The sequence below is a fragment of the Lissotriton vulgaris genome, chromosome 3_1 (genome assembly GCF_964263255.1).
Source record: "Lissotriton vulgaris chromosome 3_1, aLisVul1.2, whole genome shotgun sequence".
NCBI classification, from domain to species: domain Eukaryota; kingdom Metazoa; phylum Chordata; class Amphibia; order Caudata; family Salamandridae; genus Lissotriton; species Lissotriton vulgaris.
In genome coordinates this window covers 853,199,958-853,219,371 of record NC_141689.1, presented here as the reverse complement: position 1 = coordinate 853,219,371, position 19,414 = coordinate 853,199,958, and the positions used below count along the sequence as shown (strand labels likewise).

General features: G+C 40.1%; 1 protein-coding gene across 1 annotated transcript in view; it reads left to right on the top strand.

The window, feature by feature from the left end:
- Positions 1-2,258: 2,258 nt before the first annotated feature.
- Positions 2,259-19,414, top strand: part of LOC147727114 (spindle assembly abnormal protein 6 homolog) — a 574,453-nt gene continuing 557,297 nt past the window's right edge. The window contains exon 1 of the mRNA XM_086961156.1: positions 2,259-2,598. Within this exon, the coding sequence (XP_086817282.1) occupies positions 2,534-2,598 (65 nt within the window). The 5' untranslated portion in view covers positions 2,259-2,533. The remainder of the gene's footprint in view (positions 2,599-19,414) is intronic.

Here is a 19,414-nt window from a genome sequence, read left to right as displayed (position 1 = left end):
ATCCATCCTTTGTTTCATATGTTGTTTCATTTCTCTATCCAGCCATCTTCCATGCGTATATTTATCCCTTCTTATCCCCTCCTGTCCTTTTTTTTCACCTTTCCTACCTTCCTTTCGGCTATCCTTTCGCCCTTGTTTTTTTCTATGTTTCATTCCTTCCTTTTACATTTTCTTATCTTCACTATTTTTCTCTACCTTATCCCCTGCATCCTTTCTGGTTTTCGACTTTCAATCTTCTTTTATTAAATCATCTATTTTTTCCTCTCATGCCTTGTTGTTCCCCTCACTCAATTTACAGCTTTCCCTGTTTGTCACCATTTCTTGCTCAGTCTCCATCCATAAACGAATTTGGCTCACTTAGCAGCTTTTGAGCCTCTCTTGACAGTCCTGACCGAGTATTCATGCGTTATTAGGAGATTTTGTGTGCAAAATACAAAAATGAAGCTAATTAACTTTAAGAGTGAAGTTTCACCAGGTCATGGGGCCCACTAACAACCTGCCGTTTGACTTCTAAAGCGGGAGTTGATGACGCCACACTGTCAGGGAGGCTGGTTTGCTAGCCCGCCAGACTGTCCCTGTGACAACACGTCTCAGGAAAGTACTACGCATTTTACATTTTATATAGCACTTTAAGTAAACTATTTTTAGTGCCAGTCCTACGGACATCCACTGTTCGATATCATGAGCAAGGCATGATATACTTACCATGATTTGAGAGACTCAAGTAATAAGATGAGCAGTATTAATCGTTAGAAGTAGTTTTAGTAATGAGGGAAAGGTATGAATTAGTGCCATGGCTAGTATTTGCATGATTTATCTATCTACATGGATATCAACGGACTTGCTATGTGTAATGAGCTAATTTTAAATATTTAGTCTTTATAATGGTTTTGTACAATAGGAATCACAAAATTATTGCACTTTAGCACTTTAACATGCAATATCCTATCATCGTAATTATTGATGCACTTTTTAATATGATGGATTACTATTTATTGTGCGATTTAACCCATGCTTGATAGATTTTATAACTTCCTTTTTGAGATGTATCGTGTATGGTGAACTGGATAGGTTTTATGATATAACTATGAATGTATCGGTGAATTGTTAATAATATTCTTGGTACAGGTTTTTTTTAATTGTGCGATTTTGAAGACTTCTTGTTTGCAATTATTTTTTATTAGTCAAGCAATAAAGAGCTTATTATTATTAATATTTTGTCTGTGCTTTAGATTTTGAATAGAATGTTTTGTATTTATAAGCTGATTGTGTTTTGATTTTGAACCAAATCACTGTTTTGTTGATTTGCTCATTTTTTTATTGTTGTATTTCTGTACAATGCATGCATGAAAGGATGCTGAAGATGATAGAATATTAAATAACTTGGGTCGCATAATCTACGTATTAAAGAAAGTTTTGCTCGCACCGTTCCAAAACGGTGTAGTTAGACACAATAGTATGATTTTGTTCCCAAAGCTGGATTGGGTGTTCCGTTCGAAGCCTTTATTACACACAAATATTTACTACAGCAGCCAGGAATCAAGGCCCCAGTGTTATCAGGTACGATAGTGTGGCTGGAGGGATCAGGAGGAGCTACAATAACGAAAGCTAGGCGCTAGAAAAGTTTTACACCACACAGAGTTAAACTTATATGCAGCTAGAAAAGGGGCAGTTTTTGTTTCGCACTTCTTTAAAAGAGCTTTGGGAATGCAGTAACTAACTGCGGTCATACCGATAGGATAATCAAACTAAAACAATATTGCACCATGAATAATAAATTCGGCCGCGCAGTTAGCGTATCTGCGTCATAGCATACATTTCAATTTATATACAAGAAATACCTGTCCGGCAAGTCGACACTTAGAAGCAGCGTCCCACAGCACAGCGTGTAGTTATAATTTTTAAGCGGTAGCATGCACTAAATTGTCATTCGAGCCACTAGATTAGAACCGGTTAATTGAAAGGGTGGGTGTGGATGGTTGCGCCAGTACACAGGTATTTACGACTTGGAAGGCTCCTAACTTTTATGCGTAAAACATAGAGGCGTAAGAAAGTGTGGTGCTGTGCATCCCGAGTCCCTTTACTCCTACACGCCGTGAATTAGGCACCTGCCCTCCTACGAACCCAAACAGCCTGCAGGCGCATTCCTGACCTGGCAGTGGCGAAGGTGCTGCGGGCGGGGAGGAGGAGGGCTGCGGGCGCCGGCGGCGGGAAGGTGGCGCGAATCCCCACGGGAGCAGCTGAGGAAACCCGGCCTCAGAGCCGAGCGCGGGAGGCGCGTGATATCATAGCGCTCCGCCCGGGAGGCGGCGTACGTGGAGAGGGGGTTCCTGTCGGGGCCACGCTTGCAACCGGTGATTCCCGGGAGCTGACCTGCTGTAGCGCCTTGTGAAGAGAGCACCTCTCGGTAAACACAAGGGGACACACCGAGGGCTCACCAGCGCGTGCGGCGACTGGGAGGACGCGGAGGCCAGCTCTGGCAGGGATGCTACAGGAGTTTGGGAGACGGGTTTGAAAGATACAAGAACCCAGCATGGCGGAGGAGCTCTTCGGTAAACTGGTCTCCATTGTGATCAAGTGCAAAGACTGCGAGGACAGGTGAGTGAGGCCGCGCGCTGCACAGCTGCGGCCTAATTGCTGGGGAGGTGATGCAGATGCCCTGCAGGCCCGGAGCGGCGCGCGCGGGGATAAGGGGTGGCTCGAAACCCAGCTTTGGGGGGTGCGTGCTCCTGCCACGTGCTCTTCCAGCCAAATGTCAATAAACAGCAGGGCTCTAATATGCGCCGTGTGATAATACTTGCTGTACAAAGGCGCATAAAGGCACACCAATTAGAACACTTGCGGCTGCTGGCAGGTGCGAGCAGCAGAGGTTCTGGACCGCTCTAATGCGTAGAAAATGTAAGCCCCCCCCCCCCAATTCACAGCCTTTCTTGCCTTCCTATGGAATACTTCAAGTTTCATTATCAAAGTGCATTCCGCACCACGTGGGAAAACTAACACTTCCTTTCAAGTTATTAAGAACAGACCACCGTTTGCTTTTTAGTTACACTGTTGCTTTTGGTTTCCGACTTATAAAACGTGGTTACAATATATATTTGCAGGGATACAAAATAGCTTCACAGAGAAACATTGCCTCTTGCTACTGTTCAGTACTTCAGAAGACTCAAATCTCCAACATTGTCGCAATAACATTCTGTACTGTTCCATTGCACATAAGAGGAACAGTAGCTGTATGATTTGTATCTTAATTTACCATTGCCTCTAGTCACTATAACTGAGTTAATTAAATGGATAACGTTGCCACCCGGGTAGCTTCTTTTAAGTAGTACTGTAGACTTACCCTACTGATCTCTCGTATTACGTCCAGTTTGTTTTATGATAGTTTATGATCGATGCTTCTTTGTAAGATTTTAGTTAATTGAATACACATAACGATTACATTGATTTTGATTGCATATAGCATTATCCCAGTGGTATCTGCCAAACCCTATGTACCTAATATATGCTTTGGTGAGTAGTACTAGTAATACCTCATAATCGTATTTCAGTAAGCAAAGTACTTATTCTGCGCAGTAACACGTATCTAGCCCTTCTGAATCACGTCTCACTCAATGCTAGCTGCCCTGCTGAGAACGAACTACACTCAGGTGTGCAGTGATCATGCACGAGTGATTTTAGTGTCACATACATAGTTGTACATCTACACAAAATGCCCCTACAGTCACTCCGAAAGCTTTGCACAATCCTGCCCTGTTACTTGTACAATACAGACGCGACTTGGGGTTCTGCTACTCTTGTGAATGATTATCATTATCACCCACCCTGAACATCCCATCATACACTGTCCAAGGAATGTGTAGCAGAAAGTACAGTTACTGTCCTATTACTAGTCCAGCACTGGGCCTCCTTGACTGTTGTCACATTTAATGTACAGCCGCCATTCTGACTTTTACATTGAATTTACTTTAGTCCTGCATTGAGCTCGAATACCACAGCAGTTCATGTTCACTCACTTCTTGCTTACTGGGTAAGCAAGGTAGTACTATCTGCAGAAGGCAATGAACTGTGGTCCGACTGACCTGAGGACCGAAGTCTCAACACTGCCTGGTTATCGCTGTTATTCAGAAATCTGTGACCAGTGTCGGTGCAGCTACAATGCAAGCAACAATGACAGGTGACATTGGTCTATTTACTTCCACTTTTGAAACATCTGGGTGTAAGGCAATGTAGCCCAGCTTTTATTTGGCTGTAACTTCTGGTACATGAACACACTTCGTGGAGGGTGGCCAAGTTTTTAAAAAAAGGCGATCCAGCTGAGGAAAAGTATGGTATTTGAGGTGTAAATTGTGGGCACTACCTCCTCTGATGGTGCTGGATCAATTTTTAATGTGTAATTATATCAAAATCTGTTACGTTTATAATTACATTTCTATTTGATTTTATTGTATGTGCTTTTATGATTGGTATATTAACAATCGAATAAATCTTTCCTTGACTTGACATTGGTAACCGAGGAATCATGTTATGTAATTTATTTAGACTACAATAGGTAGGTGAAAGATCTTTGTCGCTAGGATTATGGTATTCTGTTCTGGAAAATAAATTACAGTGAAATGGATGTCCTAAGAACCGTGACTCTGCTTAAACAAACAATGCCCTCTAATTTTTTATAACCACTGCTGGGTCTTTGAGGAAAATAAACAGACTCCAAAACTACATGTGTGCTAATTAACTAACAGAGAATCTTAAAAAAGCTATTAGTTTTGACAAAGTCTTTTGTAAAAGTTGGATGTTCTACTGGAAATTATTATCTGGGGCTAATGTTTGTGTCTGCTGCACTATCAGATAGGAGCTGTGATGTCTGTTATGTGAATTTGTAGAACTCGGCTAATCACCTGTGAGGGTATCCAGGCGCTGAGTAGGGCAGGCCTGAGGGGGCGGAGCATATTATCCCTGTAACATCTGGAAGGACCATTTCTTGAAGTTCCTTAGGAAGTCCATAAGGGAGAGGGAGGTTCGGAGGTGCTTTGGGAGGTCATTCCAGGTCTTGGCTGTGAGATATGGGAAGGTGCGTCCTTTACTTCTGGTCTTCTTGATGCGAGGGAGGTGTGACTTTGCCTGGGACACAGATAGAATGTGTCTGGTGGCTTTGTAGAAGTTGAAATTAGGGTGGGTCTGCACACCTTTGGTAAACAAAATTTGTTCAAGATTGAAAAACTGTGATTCGAGTTGTCTATATGTGAGCGTGCAAGAACAATGGGGAAGGGTACCACCCCCCCCCCCCCTATGTATAATGTGTCAAAGGAGACCCCGGAAGCCAGGGACTATGTTCTGCACAACTATCTGGCAATAAGCCTATGAACTCATAATTGATCCTTTAAATGCACTTTTATTTGTGTTTTTCTAAAGATCTCGTTTCTGAGTTAGAACATCATGATTTCAAATTCATTAAAACAAAGTATCTCATGTTCCATAATGTACAAAAATACAAATGTCATAACATTTCACTCAAACAATATTCAATTGTAAATAATGAACAAAAAGAAATAGAAAACCCAATGCATTTTGGGTTCACTCTGAACCCTTCATCAGGAGTTGTAATAACATTTGATGCTGTTGCCAATCTTCAGGGAAGTGCGGTTCTCGTGTCTACAACAAAATTCACAGTTTCAAAGAATTAGAGAAATCTATACTTCTTAAATATAATCACCTTCACCAATAGTCTCGAGGTTTGCATTCTCCATAATATCAACAAGTAAGTGCCTACAGAAATTGAAAAAGTGTCTCATGCTCATTTAAAAAAATAAACCAAACTCCCAACGTGTATTCAGGAACCAAGGTCTCCAATAAAATCAAAAAGTACACCAAGTGAGATTAAATGTGACTAAGATCTATGTGTAAGATGTAATAGGTGGAACTGAATTAATCTAATGTAATAAATCAAATTAAATACCTCCTGGTTACAGAAGGTCTATCAGGTCGTGTAAGCGCCAAAAGCGCAGTAGTTCATCAATATCTGTAAATTTGAATGTAACAGAAACATCATCATTTATCGCTGACCTCATCTGTGCCTAATTATCCAAATAGTAAATGCGTGAATAAACATACCCCTCCAGAAGCAAGACTTAGAATCCAAATCTACTCCGATGGAAAAAACTTTTTTGTGGGATAACTTCTGTGATCTGCACAAAAGTGAGCACACAAGGTGTCGATACTGAAAATGTGCCCTTAATAACACAATAATCACCATGTACAAACACTGGGACATGCGTCCTCGCCTTACCTAATAGCGTGAATTCTTGTATGGCATAAAGGTATGCTGAAGAAAATATCCATCCAACGTGAACAGGTATCCGCCTAAAGACAAATACGTGACACTTAATAATTCCATATTCAAAGTTGCTAACCCGTCACCATAACTTAAACCAAAATGTTATCGCTGGAGTTACAGCCGAAATCCTACCTTCTGCTGACGCTCCTCTAACCGACAAAGTCCAATCTCCACCAGTAGTGTGATCGCCTAGCCTCCCAGCCCGCGAACAAACAAATTATAGCGTAACGTCTACAGCGTGACTTGTAGTCATAGAAAGTGGACTAAACAGGCCGTATAGCCTGTTCCAAAATGGCGGTCACGTTTCACTTCAATGCCAGGGTTTCGAGACTAGTATACATTTACGAGACAGTGACTGAAGTCTATTCAATAACTGTTGAACGATAAATAATGAAACAGTGTGAGTGGAAAAAAAAAAGGAACTGACATCAGAATCCTTAGTGTAGTGCATCAGTACTTGTGTATTAAAAAGAATGCAATATTACCCCTTCCATTCTATGAGTTCCGGTTAATTATAAAAAACACAACAGTTCATAATGGTCCTTGAGACCCCCCGGGATTATCGTTCCAAGTTTTTTAATCCATTCTGTCTCTTTACGAGCTAGTGTGGTGTGAATGTCTGTACCTGCAACTGGTGTAATGTGTTCTAGAATGGTGAATCTGAGTTGAGGAATGGTGTGAGCACTATTCACCCAATGTGCTGCAGTGACGAGTTCATGTTTTTATTCCTGATGTGGCTCTTATGTTCCACTATTCTGGTTTTTGTTCTCCTGCTGGTCCTTCCGACATAGACAAGTCCACATGGGCATTTTATTGCATAAATGACATTTTCCGTGGTGCAGTCTGATGTATGTTTCAAGAGTAATGATTGTCCAGTTTTCGGGTGTTGAAATTCTTTACCTACAATAACATTGCCACACTGTCCGCAGTTATAACATTTGCGCATCCCCTTGTATTGTGACCCTTTTGGTTTACTGGTAGTCTTCTTCAATAATTCTCACAAATGTTGTGCTCTGGTATGTGCGAATAATGGAGGTTGAGTAAAGATGTTATGGAAATCTGGTTCATTATCGATAAGTTCCCATCTCTTCCATATAATAGCTTTGATTTTGGGAGCCTGGGACGAATTTTTCAACACAAAAACCTCTCTTGTCTGAAGATTTCACCAGTTTTTTTAAGAGATCCTTTCTGCTTTTCTTATCCACAATCCTTTTTGCTTCCTTTAATGTGCGGTCAGGGTAACCTCTCCTCCTATATTTGTTCGCCTGTTCCTCCATCTGAGTTTCACATGTGTTCTCATCCGAGGTTATTCTCTTTATGCGCATCATTTGTGACAAAGGTAAATGTTGTTTTAGCGACCAAGGGTGACTACTGGAAAAATGTAATGCACTGTTCATGTCAGTCGGTTTATGATAGACCTTGGTTTCCAATCCTTTTGTTGTTTTTAAGATTTCAATGTCCAAAAAGTGTATCCTCTGTGCATCAATCTCTGATGTGAACTGTATCCTGCTGTTAAATGTGTTCAATTCAATTATGCACTTTTCCAATGTACATCTGGGGCCTTGCCAAATGACGAGAATATCGTCAATGTATCTCAAAAAAATTCTTGCATGTTTTTGCCACTCCGGATGACACAGTATATGTTGGTTTTCATAATTTGCCATGTACGTGTTCGCATATCCGGGTGCCCCCGGGAAGCCCATTGAAGTTCCAGTTCTCTGGATATAGAAATCATCTTGCCAACGAAAATAGCTGTGGTAAAGAACATAATGTAAAAGCTCTAGTAAGAACACACTTTTCTCTTCCTCAAAATTGGATTGTAATAATCTCCATTCTGTTGCCTGTAGCCCTTCGCCGTGAGCTATGGATGTGTATAACGCCACAACATCAATCGTGCATAGAAGAATATCCTTATGAAATACATCTTTAATGTTTTCAAGTTTTTCTAGACAGTCTGTCGTATCCCTTCCATAAGGTGACCATGATTGAACAAGTGGCTGAAGATGGTAATCAAGGTAATAGCCTAGGTTTTCGTGGATAGATCCGCACCCTGCTATAACGGGGCGAAAAGGTGGATTATTTCTATCTTTGTGCACTTTCTGCAACATGTATATCGAAGAAATCTTCGGATATTGATTGAACAAAAATTGTCATGTTTTAGTGTCAATAACTCCCGTCCCTACACCCTTATCTAGAATTGTGGTAAGGGTTTGTTGAAATTCTGTAGTTGGATCCTTTGTCAAATGAATGTGTGTCTTCATTCTGAACGTGTAAGTTTACACTGTGATGATAAAATTCAGTGTCAAGAATTACCAATGCTCCCCCTTTGTCAGCTGGAAGAAAGGTAATGGAAGAATCCTGTTTGAGTTTGTTTAAAATCCTCCATTCTTGTGTAGAAAAATTAGAGTAAGAAGATTTCTTGTATTTAACTTGTTCCAAATCTTTTTTGACAAGTACCTCGAAATTATCCAGTGTCCTGTGGGATATTGGTGAGACAAATTTACTCTTGGGTTTGAATTGTCTTTCAGTAGAAGAATCAGTATCAATGGTCACTTCGTTGGAGAAAAACCAACGTAATCTCAATTTTCTCATGAATTTAAATAGGGACACCTCTGTCTCCAGCTCATTAGAAATGTATGTGGGTACGAAGGATGATCCTTTGTTCAATATGCTGAGCTCCATGTTGTTCATAGTCTTCTGTGCGATGTTAATGATCAAAGATTCTTCTGGATCTATTTGTTCTTCACTTCACTTCTCGGTCTGCCTGTGTCTGCTGGTACAGTCTTTTTTGTACTCACAGGTGTTTCTTCTCAAGTTCTCCCTCCAGTTTGTGACATTAATGCTGCACTTGGTCTTTGCATCAGCAAATCTTGATCCGTGACGACACTTTCCTCAGATGAATCAGCTCCTGGTTTTTTTGAACGCGAAAAAGGAGAACAAGAAAGACCCTACTCACAGAGGAACCAGGGTAAAGCGTTTATCCAGAAAAACAATGGTTCCTGTGGCATATCACTTAGTGAATATTTGATAAAATGGGGACTTAATACCAATCCAAGTATTAGAGAAAGGGTGGCAGGAAGGAGAGAGAGACACAATTAAATCAGTTTCAAACCATTTTTTTATATGTTTCAAATGACAAAATAATCAAAAATACTTTTGACTACGACATATAGTACAATATACAAAGTGCAATGTGTCCCCAGTGATTGTGAAGTAACCAAAGAAACAACGTGTGTACAATTAGGTGAACTATACAGGTTACAGTGGTGGCTATTTACAAAAAAGAGACATGACTCGGAGCAATTATTTAAATCAATTGTGGGACAGCTGCTATACAATCATAGGCACTGTATGAGTCTTATTCGCCTCCAAGTACGTTTACGGCGTTTCGACCCTCAGAATGAGGGTCTCATCAGGACAGAGAGTGAGGGACGTCTAGAAAACATAATATATAATGTGAAATTGTAAATACATGTAGTCACCTTGAATATTTGTAAATATTCTTGGAAAGGTGAAGGAATTTACCATATAGTGGGCTAATGGAAAATGTAACCCATGCTTGTGAAAGTAAAATGAATTTACTTACAGTGGACCCAGCCGGGCACTGTCGAGGGGCAGACAAGGAAGAGGCATAGGATTAGCCACATACGTAAAAACAGCAAGGGTTGTGTATCTGGCGCAACACAGATGGAACAACTTACCACTGTCATAGACACCTTGGTAGTTGTAGTATCTCTGTCTCAAAACGGACGGTGCCGCCACTTTGCAAAATAACTCAAGGTTCTCTGTAAATATAACAGACGGTGTCTAAATGTTTTGTGAGCTGGCAGTAGCCCTCAGATTACAGGCGCTAAATAATCATAACATTGTAATGCCTACCTGAGCGCGTTTTCCACTAGCTCAATCGCTAGCTTCCATAGTCTATCTATCTCAGAACGGACGATGCCGCCACTGCGCGAATTAACCAGAGGGTCTCTGTGAATATAACAGACGGTATCTCAGTATATCTAGAGCTGACGGTGGCCCTAAGATTGCGAGCATTAATTAATCTTAATTTTATAATGCCTACCTGGGCGCGTTGTCCACTAGCTCAATCGCTACCTTCCGGGAATAGTGTGGTGGCTGGCGGGTGAAGTCACTGCGTTTTAAAACGCCCGGCGTTGCGCACATGGTGGATATAGAAAAAGGACTATGGTGCAATGTTTACAATTACGGGGAGGAATGAATTCATATCGCTTGCACAGAGGCATTGAGTGGGGAATTTTCGTTCCAACGGGAACGTATTGGTGTACAAAAGATGGAATCGCAAAATAAAAGGCAGGGTTCAAAGGGGCAATAGCATATCATATTAACATTTTCATGCATTTCTATATACTTTTCTTATTTTATAAGGCACATTTGCTGATCATGATTTTACAAAGCAGAATCATTTGGTCATCACATAATCCATCGTTATATATACAGTGTCCCAAATTAATATTTTGTTAATATTGCCTTCTCATGAGGATAATATACAGTTGACTACTACATCAAAGCATATTCACTGAACAATCTGTACTGGTAATACTCAACTCTAATTGTGGTATCATTAACAAACATGTTATCACTTAGATCCCTCTGGCCGTGGTAATATACAGTTTCTGACATTACAGTTCTAAGTGACAGAATAGAGATTCTTGACAAGCATAAATTAAGTCAATGTAGAGACAAAACCCCTCCATTCATCAGCGGAGTTCAAACCTTCATTAATTGAATTGATTTTGTCTATCCAATGGCATTCGCGGCGTTGTAAAATCTGAGTGATATCGCCACCTCTCTCGGGTAATGTTGCAATATCTACAACTTGCCATCGCATTTCATCTGCAGAGTGTTTGAATTCTTGAAAATGTGCAACAAGAGGCGCTGTTAAGACAGATTTTCTTATGCGGCTACGATGTTGCCCTATTCTGGCTTTTATCAATTGTTGGGTTTGCCCAATATAGGGTAGACCGCATGGACACCATATGCAATACACGACATTCCGTGTGTTGCAATTCGAAAAGAAATCAAGTTTGTGATCACAATTACCATGTTTGAAACTGGTGGTTTTGCAAGTTAATGGGCAGATCACACAGTTGCCACATGGGTGGTGACCAAGGAGGGGGGGAAGATTCCAAGATGTTTCAAGGCTACCAATCTTCTGAGATGTTTTTTCAGTGGATGACCTCACTAAATGATCTTTTAGATTTTTTGCCCTTTTGTATGCGAACAAAGGTACATCCATTTCGGAGTCAATACTTTGGATTATTTTCCAATTTTTCATAATTGTTTTACGAATCTTGTTGGTATTGACACCGAAAGTTGTGACACAAACAATTTTGTTCATCTCTTTTTTTGGTCTGGTGATCAATAGTTCCTCTCGTGGGCAATACCATGCCCGTTTGAGTGATCTACGCACTAATCTGTTGGGATATCCTCTTAATATTAGTTTATTTTTCAAAACTTTTGATTCTTTCATATAGTCCTCTCTTCGAGCACAATTCCGGCGAATTCTCAAAAATTGGCCGAATGGCAGGCTATCCCTCAATGCTCGCGGGTGTTGACGTTTATATGCTAACAGAGTGTTTTTCTCCGTGGGTTTTCTATGGAGAGATGTGATCAACTTATTATCTACATTCAAGATGTTTAAATCTAGGAATGCAATTGTCTCTTTATGTATGGTTGAGGTAAAAGTCAGATGGATTTGGACAGTGTTCAGATATGAGATAAATTTGGTGACATTCTCTTCACTACCTCTCCAGGTTAGAAAAATATCGTCTATATATCTATACCAGCAATTAATGCTGGCATAGTATGGATTTAGAACATTCAAGACGAAGACTCCTTCAACCTGGTTCATATAAATATCCGCCAGATTCGGGGCAAAAATTGCGCCCATACTGGTGCCACAGCATTGTTCGTAAAATTGTCCATTTGAGACAAAATAGTTTCTCTGAAGTGCTATTTCTAACAGAGAAATTATAAATGAAGTGGGCACATTAAATGGTCTTGGTCTTGTGTCAAGAAGTTCTTTGATACACCTGATACTCTCTTTTTGGGGGATGTTCGTGTATAAAGACGATATATCAAGGGTGGCAAGCCAGTCAGTATCTTTGTTGTATGGTATTTTCTCAACTAAGTTAATCATGTGCATAGTATCGCGCACATAGCTCTGTTGTAGGGGAACAAAGTCTCTGATGAAAAAATCAATGTACTTCCCAATTGGTTCTAAAATTGAACCACATCCAGATAGGATAGGTCTACCAGGAGGGTGTGTTGTACTTTTGTGGACCTTAGGGAGAGCGTATAGAACGGGCGTTCTGGGGTTAGATGAATTCAGAAAAGCAAACTCCTTTTTTGTGATAAAACCTTCATCTAAACCTTCTTTTGTGATTAGCATGATTTTTTCTTTGATCTCAGAGAGAGGATTACGGTTCAATTTTTTGTAATGTTTCTCTTCGGAGATCTGTTTTATAATCTCAGTATCATAGTCCGTTTTATTTTGGATTACAATCCCCCCACCCTTATCTGCGGGTTTTAGTATTATGGAAGTATCTTTTTTCAGATTGTTTAGGGCCTGTCTTTCTAGAAGTGTTATATTGTATGGTATGAATTGCTTGTTCTTTCTCAAATTTTCCATCTCCTCCAAAATCATTTTTTCAAACGTGAGTACTTCTGGTGGCATCATACTATTTGTAGGGTAAAAGGTAGATGGTAGTTTTAACCCTGTTGTTGATTCTTGTGTATTAAATTCACGATTTCTGAAAAAGATTTTTAAGCGGATCCTTCTAAAAAACTGAAAAAGCTCAGATTTCAAATTAAAGTAGTTCGGTAATTACAAAAGATAGACCTCTACTTAATAGGGAGATTTCAGATGATGATAACACATGGTTAGACAAATTGAAAATTGGTATTGTTGCCATATTGTCTATAGAATCTAGTACGGTTGGGTCCCCCATTGATAGTGCTTGTTCCTCGTTTGTCGTTCTCCTGAGTATTGGTGCCAGACTCTTTTCTTGGTTTTGCCTCCTTTGTCTAAAAAAGGTTGGCCCTGATGGTTGAAATTGCAAGGGCCTGGCTGGACGTCTGAATCCCTGGACCCACCCGATGATTCAGAGAATGTAACTGGCTGGTTCCTCCTAAATCGACCCCAGGTATTTTGTCTATTTTGGTTGGGAAAAGTAGTGAAATAATCTTCCTTTAAATAGGGGAAGGCTCTCTCTTTATTATAGTTTTTTATGTCCTTTGTGACCTTATCTGCTTTCTTTTTGAGTTCGAAGGTATTGAACTCTTCTATTGTTTTATTCAATTTCTCAAGCAATGTCTTGGCTTCAGCTACTCCGTCCCCACCTAGAAGTTCCTTCTCTAGCTCTTCTATCTCTTTTAACTCAGCCTTAGAATGTTCTATGGAGGTCTCTACACAGAGGACCATCCAATGGCGTGAGCAAGTAACAGAAATTCCACAAAAACTGCCTTTGAATTTTGGGTCTTCTCTGAAGATACCTGGTACGTTTCTTATCTGTAAACCTTGGGGTATAATGCCTGCACGTAAGTAGCCCGAAAGCATCCGGCCATGTAGTTCTGTACGTACGTGTTTTTTCTTAGCCTTTTCTAGTTTTTCAATCAATACTTGTCTAGGACTGCTTGTATTTACAGGTAAATTAGAAAATAAAGAAGGACCACTCGTTAATTTAGTAATGTAATCTTCTGTGTATAATGGTGCCTCTCTCTCTGCCATCCCTATCTCCAATTTAGAAGAATACCCTATAATTGTTTATAGGGAAGGGAAAAATCCAACAAGAGTGGATAGAACCCTTGCGGTGCAGCCACCGCTCAACAATGCGAAAAAGGAGAACAAGGGAGACCCTACTCACAGAGGAACCAGGGTAAAGCGTTTATCCAGAAAAACAATGGTTCCTGTGGCATATCACTTAGTGAATATTTGATAAAATGGGGACATAATACCAATCCAAGTATTAGAGAAAGGGTGGCAGGAAGGAGAGAGAGACACAATTAAATGAGTATCAAACCATTTTTTATATGTTTCAAATGACAAAATAATCAAAAATACTTTTGACTACGACATATAGTACAATATACAAAGTGCAATGTGTCCCTAGTGATTGTGAAGTAACTAAAGAAACAACGTGTGTACAATTAGGTGAACTATACAGGTTACAGTGGTGGCTATTTACAAAAAAGAGACATGACTCGGAGCAATTATTTAAATCAATTGTGGGGCAGCTGCTATACAATCAAAGGCACTGTATGAGTCTTATTCGCCTCCAAGTACGTCGACGGCGTTTCGACCCTTAGAATGAGGGTCTCATCAGGACAGGGAGTGAGGGACGTCTAGAAAACATAATATATAATGCGAAATTGTAAATACATGTAGTCACCTTGAATATTTGTAAATATTCTTGGAAAGGTGAAGGAATTTACCTTATAGTGGGCTAATGGAAAATGTAACCCATGCGTGTGAAAGTAAAATGAATTTACTTACAGTGGACCCAGCCGGGCACTGTCGAGGGGCAGACAAGGAAGAGGCATAGGATGTGGGTTTTTTGAAGGCTCTTTTCTGGGCATAGTTCTCCGCCCACGTGTAAACTTCATCCAGTTTATAATCTATTGTGTCCCTCTTACATTTGCGGGTTTTGCATTCATGCACTTCTCGTGCATGTATGTCCAAAGTCCTATTGATGTCCTCTAAAGTCTTGCTCCAATCGTCTTGTTCAATTTTATTAGATAATTCATCTTTAAGTTTATCGATATCCAGAGTTAATTCCCTTAAAACACTTGATATTTCCTCAATCAATAATAATATTAAATCCAACGAGCACTTGTTGAGTATCGCGTACCAACGCGACATGAAGGCTTTATCAAATTTTAAATAGCATAGGGCGAAGGGCGATACGTAGTCCTCGGGGAATCCTGTTGACCTTGTGGTATTCAATGAGCGTAGTAGCGTGTAAACGCTGATTGATCTCCTTTTTCATAAGGTATTCCAATTGTCGAAGTTGATTTGTTGTAGACCCGGTGGTCGAACCGAACTCTCTGACTCCTTTTACCAAAGCGTAAATGGTATCCGCTTCTTAATTAGAATATGCTTTAGTAGCTGCCTGATTCGTGGTAATACTTGAAATGTCTTGCCACATCTTTGTAGGGTGCTAGATTCACTGAGTGGTACCCAGAGGTAAGAAACGTGAAATTAGGGTGGGTCTGCACACCTTTGGTAAACAAAATGTTTTCAAGATTGAAAAACTGTGATTCGAGTTGCCTATATGTGAGCGTGCTAGAACAATGGGGAAGGGTACCACCCCCCTATGTATAATGTGTAAAAGGAGACCCCGGAAGCCAGGGACTATGTTCTGCACTACTATTTGGCAATAAGCCTATGAACTCATAATTGATCCTTTAAATGCACTTTTATTTGTGTTTTTCTGAAGTTCTCGTTTCTGAGTTAGAACATCATGATTTCAAATTCATTAAAACAAAGTATCTCATGTTTTATAATGTACAAAAATACAAATGTGTCTTACATTTTACTCAAACAATATTCAATTGTAAATAATGAACAAAAAGAAACAGAAAACCCAATACATTTCGGGTTCACTCTGAACCCTTCATCAGGGGTTGTAATAACATTTGATGCTGTTGCAAATCTTCAGGGAAGTGCGGTTTTCGTGTTTACAACAAAATTCACAGTTTCAAAGAATTAGAGAAATCTATACTTCTTAACTATAATCACCTTCACCAATAGTCTCGAGGTTTGCATTCTCCATAATATCAACAAGTAAGTGCCTACAGAAATTGAAAAAGTGTCTCATGCTCATTTAAAAAAATAAACCAAACTCCCAACGTGTATTCAGGAACCAAGGTCTCCAATAAAATCAAAAAGTACACCAAGTGAGATTAAATGTGACTAAGATCTATGTGTAAGATGTAATAGGTGGAACTGAATTAATCTAATGTAATAAATCAAATTAAATACCTCCTGGTTACAGAAGGTGAAGCAGTGGTTGAGGTCATATGGACCGGTATTGTGGAGGGCTTTGTAGGCATGGGTAAATAGATAAATCTTACATCTTTCCTGAACTGGTCACCAGCTGAAATAGTTGAGGTGTGGAGAGATGTGGCTTTTTTCGGGATGTTCAGGATGAGTCTGGCAGTATCGTTCTGGGTAGTTTGGAGTCTGCTTAGGACATGGGCTTCGATTCTGACGTAGAGGACATATCCGCAATCAAGTTTACTTGTAATCAGAGCCTGTGTGACTGTTCGTCTGGTGCTCAGTGGAATCCACTTGCAAATCTTGCATAGCATTTGCAGGATATGGAAGCATAATGAGGAGACAGCATTGAACTCTCTGCTCATGTAGAGGCTGGTGTCCAGGATGATCGTGAGATTTTTGGCATTGTTTGCAGGGGTAGGTCTGGGCCAAGTTTGGAGGGCAATTAAAAGGTGTCCCAGGGGGAGTTGTTGTTGCAGAGAGTTAGGACTTCAGTTTTTTCTGTGTTGAGCTGAAGGCAGCTGTTTTCATCCAAGCAGCGATGTTGCTCATACAGTTGGCACAGTTTGCTTTGGCAGTGCTGGTTGAGTTGGTAAAAAAGAGGATGAGTTGAGTGCCATTGGCATAGTATAATATGTTGATGCAGTGGGCTCTGACAATGTTAGTGAGGAGGCATGTAGACTTTAAAGAGCATTTGGCTAAGCGATAATCCTTGAGGAACTCCGCAGATTAGTTTAGTGCGTTCTGAGGTATAAGGGGGGTAGGGGGTGGTCTTACTCATTGAGTTCTGATGAGGAAGGATGATATCCACTTGAGGGCCGGTTCGCAGATGCCCACATGCTGAAGGTTTCTGATGAGTGATTTCAGGGAAGTCATATCGAAAGTTGCGGAGAGTTTGAGGAGGATTAGTGCTGCTGTTTCTCCTCAATCGAGGATGCTTCTAATGTCGTTGGTGGCAACAATGAGGGTTGTCTCTGTGTTGTGATTGGTGCAAAGTCCTGATTTAGAGGAGGCTCACATAGGTATAGCATATACATGTTGGGGGAATCACTTTAAAGCCCATGGTTATTGCTCATGAAGTTAACATTATAACACCAAAACCTTATGAGGCAGAGGTCTGAAATGGTTCATACTGGCCTTAGTTTAACCCATCTAAGGGAAGAATATGAAAGCTAATGCTATCACTTTGTTGTGTATCCCAAGGCTATGCAACTGTAGTTTATATTAGGCTCGCTAGATGCATACTTTGGGCCCACAGAATTGCTTTTGATTTTATCGCGTATATTAAACCTTCACTGCTTTTTGCCTGTGTGAATTGTCAAGAAATTTAATACAACTAACTGGTTCCCAAGTAGTGTTGAGAAATGCTCTATGACATTTGGTATAACCATTAAATACTATAAAGTGTCACTTGCACCTGCACTATTCAGAGCGCATGTGAGACTCAAAATGGATGATTGCTGGTGTATTTTACCAGTTAGGGAGCATGTCTCCAGCTGTGGCTCTTTGTTATACAATTGAGGACTTGAATTTCAAAGATATTTGGAAAAAATCCTGTAACAATCAATTAGGAGGAAACTTCTTACATTTAAATATTTGGGCAAGTAGCTTGATTAATAGCCAACTTAGCTTGGTACACATTCTTGGTTGTAAAGGGCCTTGAAATTAATTGGCCCTATTTTCAAAACTTTTCTGTGAATTGTTTTGTCTTAGCTGTCAGTTATGCCGGCAAGTCAAGAAATTATTCATATAAGAGTTTTGTGTGAGGAATTTGTCCTAATCTAAATTTAGGGTCAATTTATCAGTGTCAGAAGGGATGGCCAGACAGATCACTTTGTGGGCCATTTGTTTGGCTGCATGTGGGCCTCTATTATGGACCGATGGTCCGGTATTTACCATTGATTTCCCTCATAGCAAACACAAAAGGCAAGCAGGCTGACATATCTTGTGAAACACCTATGCAGCGTGTCTGTACAAGTTCAAAACTGCCCTGATTTGCAAATGTGTGGCACCTTTTTAAATATCTGATTCGCTAATGTGGGCAACTTTTATTTTGGTGCCCGGGCCTAATTTCTATCCCACTCTGACACTTGGTGTAACTTACTTATAAACTTCAGAGAGTAAGACATGCTTGCTCATGGAATACACTCCTTGCTCACATTTGTGGACAGTCGAGAGACGGTGAGACTATCTTCTATCAGCCTCCATACCCGACAGCCGTCCCATCTTTGAGGACCAAGTCCACCTGTGGGTAATTCGTGAGCTGCGGTCCTGTTAATCCCGTTAGACCCAGGATTCTCGAGAGAGATCCTGTTGTGGGCATTCTGGCTCCCCACTCCTAGTCGACCTCCTTAGTTCTGAGAACTCCAGCGCCATGGTTACACTATCAAACGGACGTTTGACAAATTTGTACCCTGGAACTCGCAGATTGATTGACGATTTCTGCATTGAAGTTACTTACCATTTAGACTCGGACCTTGTATTTTACATGTTGAACCTTCATCTTCATATATTTGACCCCTGAAAGTGTGGTCCTGAAGAAATTAAGTGTTAAAAGGATCCAAGTCATTCTAATTTGTGAAGAATTTCCCTATAAACTGTGACTATCCTTGCACCCTGATGAAGGAATCTCTGGATCTATTTTCCTTTTCCGAAACACGCGTCGGCGCTTTGTTGTTTTTTGTGTGTATTTTTTTGTTTTAGGCCTTCATGGTTTTGTGATTATGTAATTTTTCTTTTGCCTTGTTGTATATTATGTGGTGATTGGTAGAGAAGATGTTTGAATGTGTGAGTCTGATTGGGGGTTACATGTTATATTTACTTGACTAACTGTATTGTATATAATTATACATATAAATGTTTTTTTTATGAAACTGTGTCTCTTGATGGAATTGAAAGAAATGAAAAAATAAAAGTTTTCCTCATAAGTTGGTTCTGTGTGGGACAATGATGTCTTCTACTATTTAATGGATATGTTACCTAATGTTATATACATTTCCAGGAGAGGTTCTCTACATGTTTCTTGGACAATACACCCCTTGCTAGTCATGTCAGTCAAT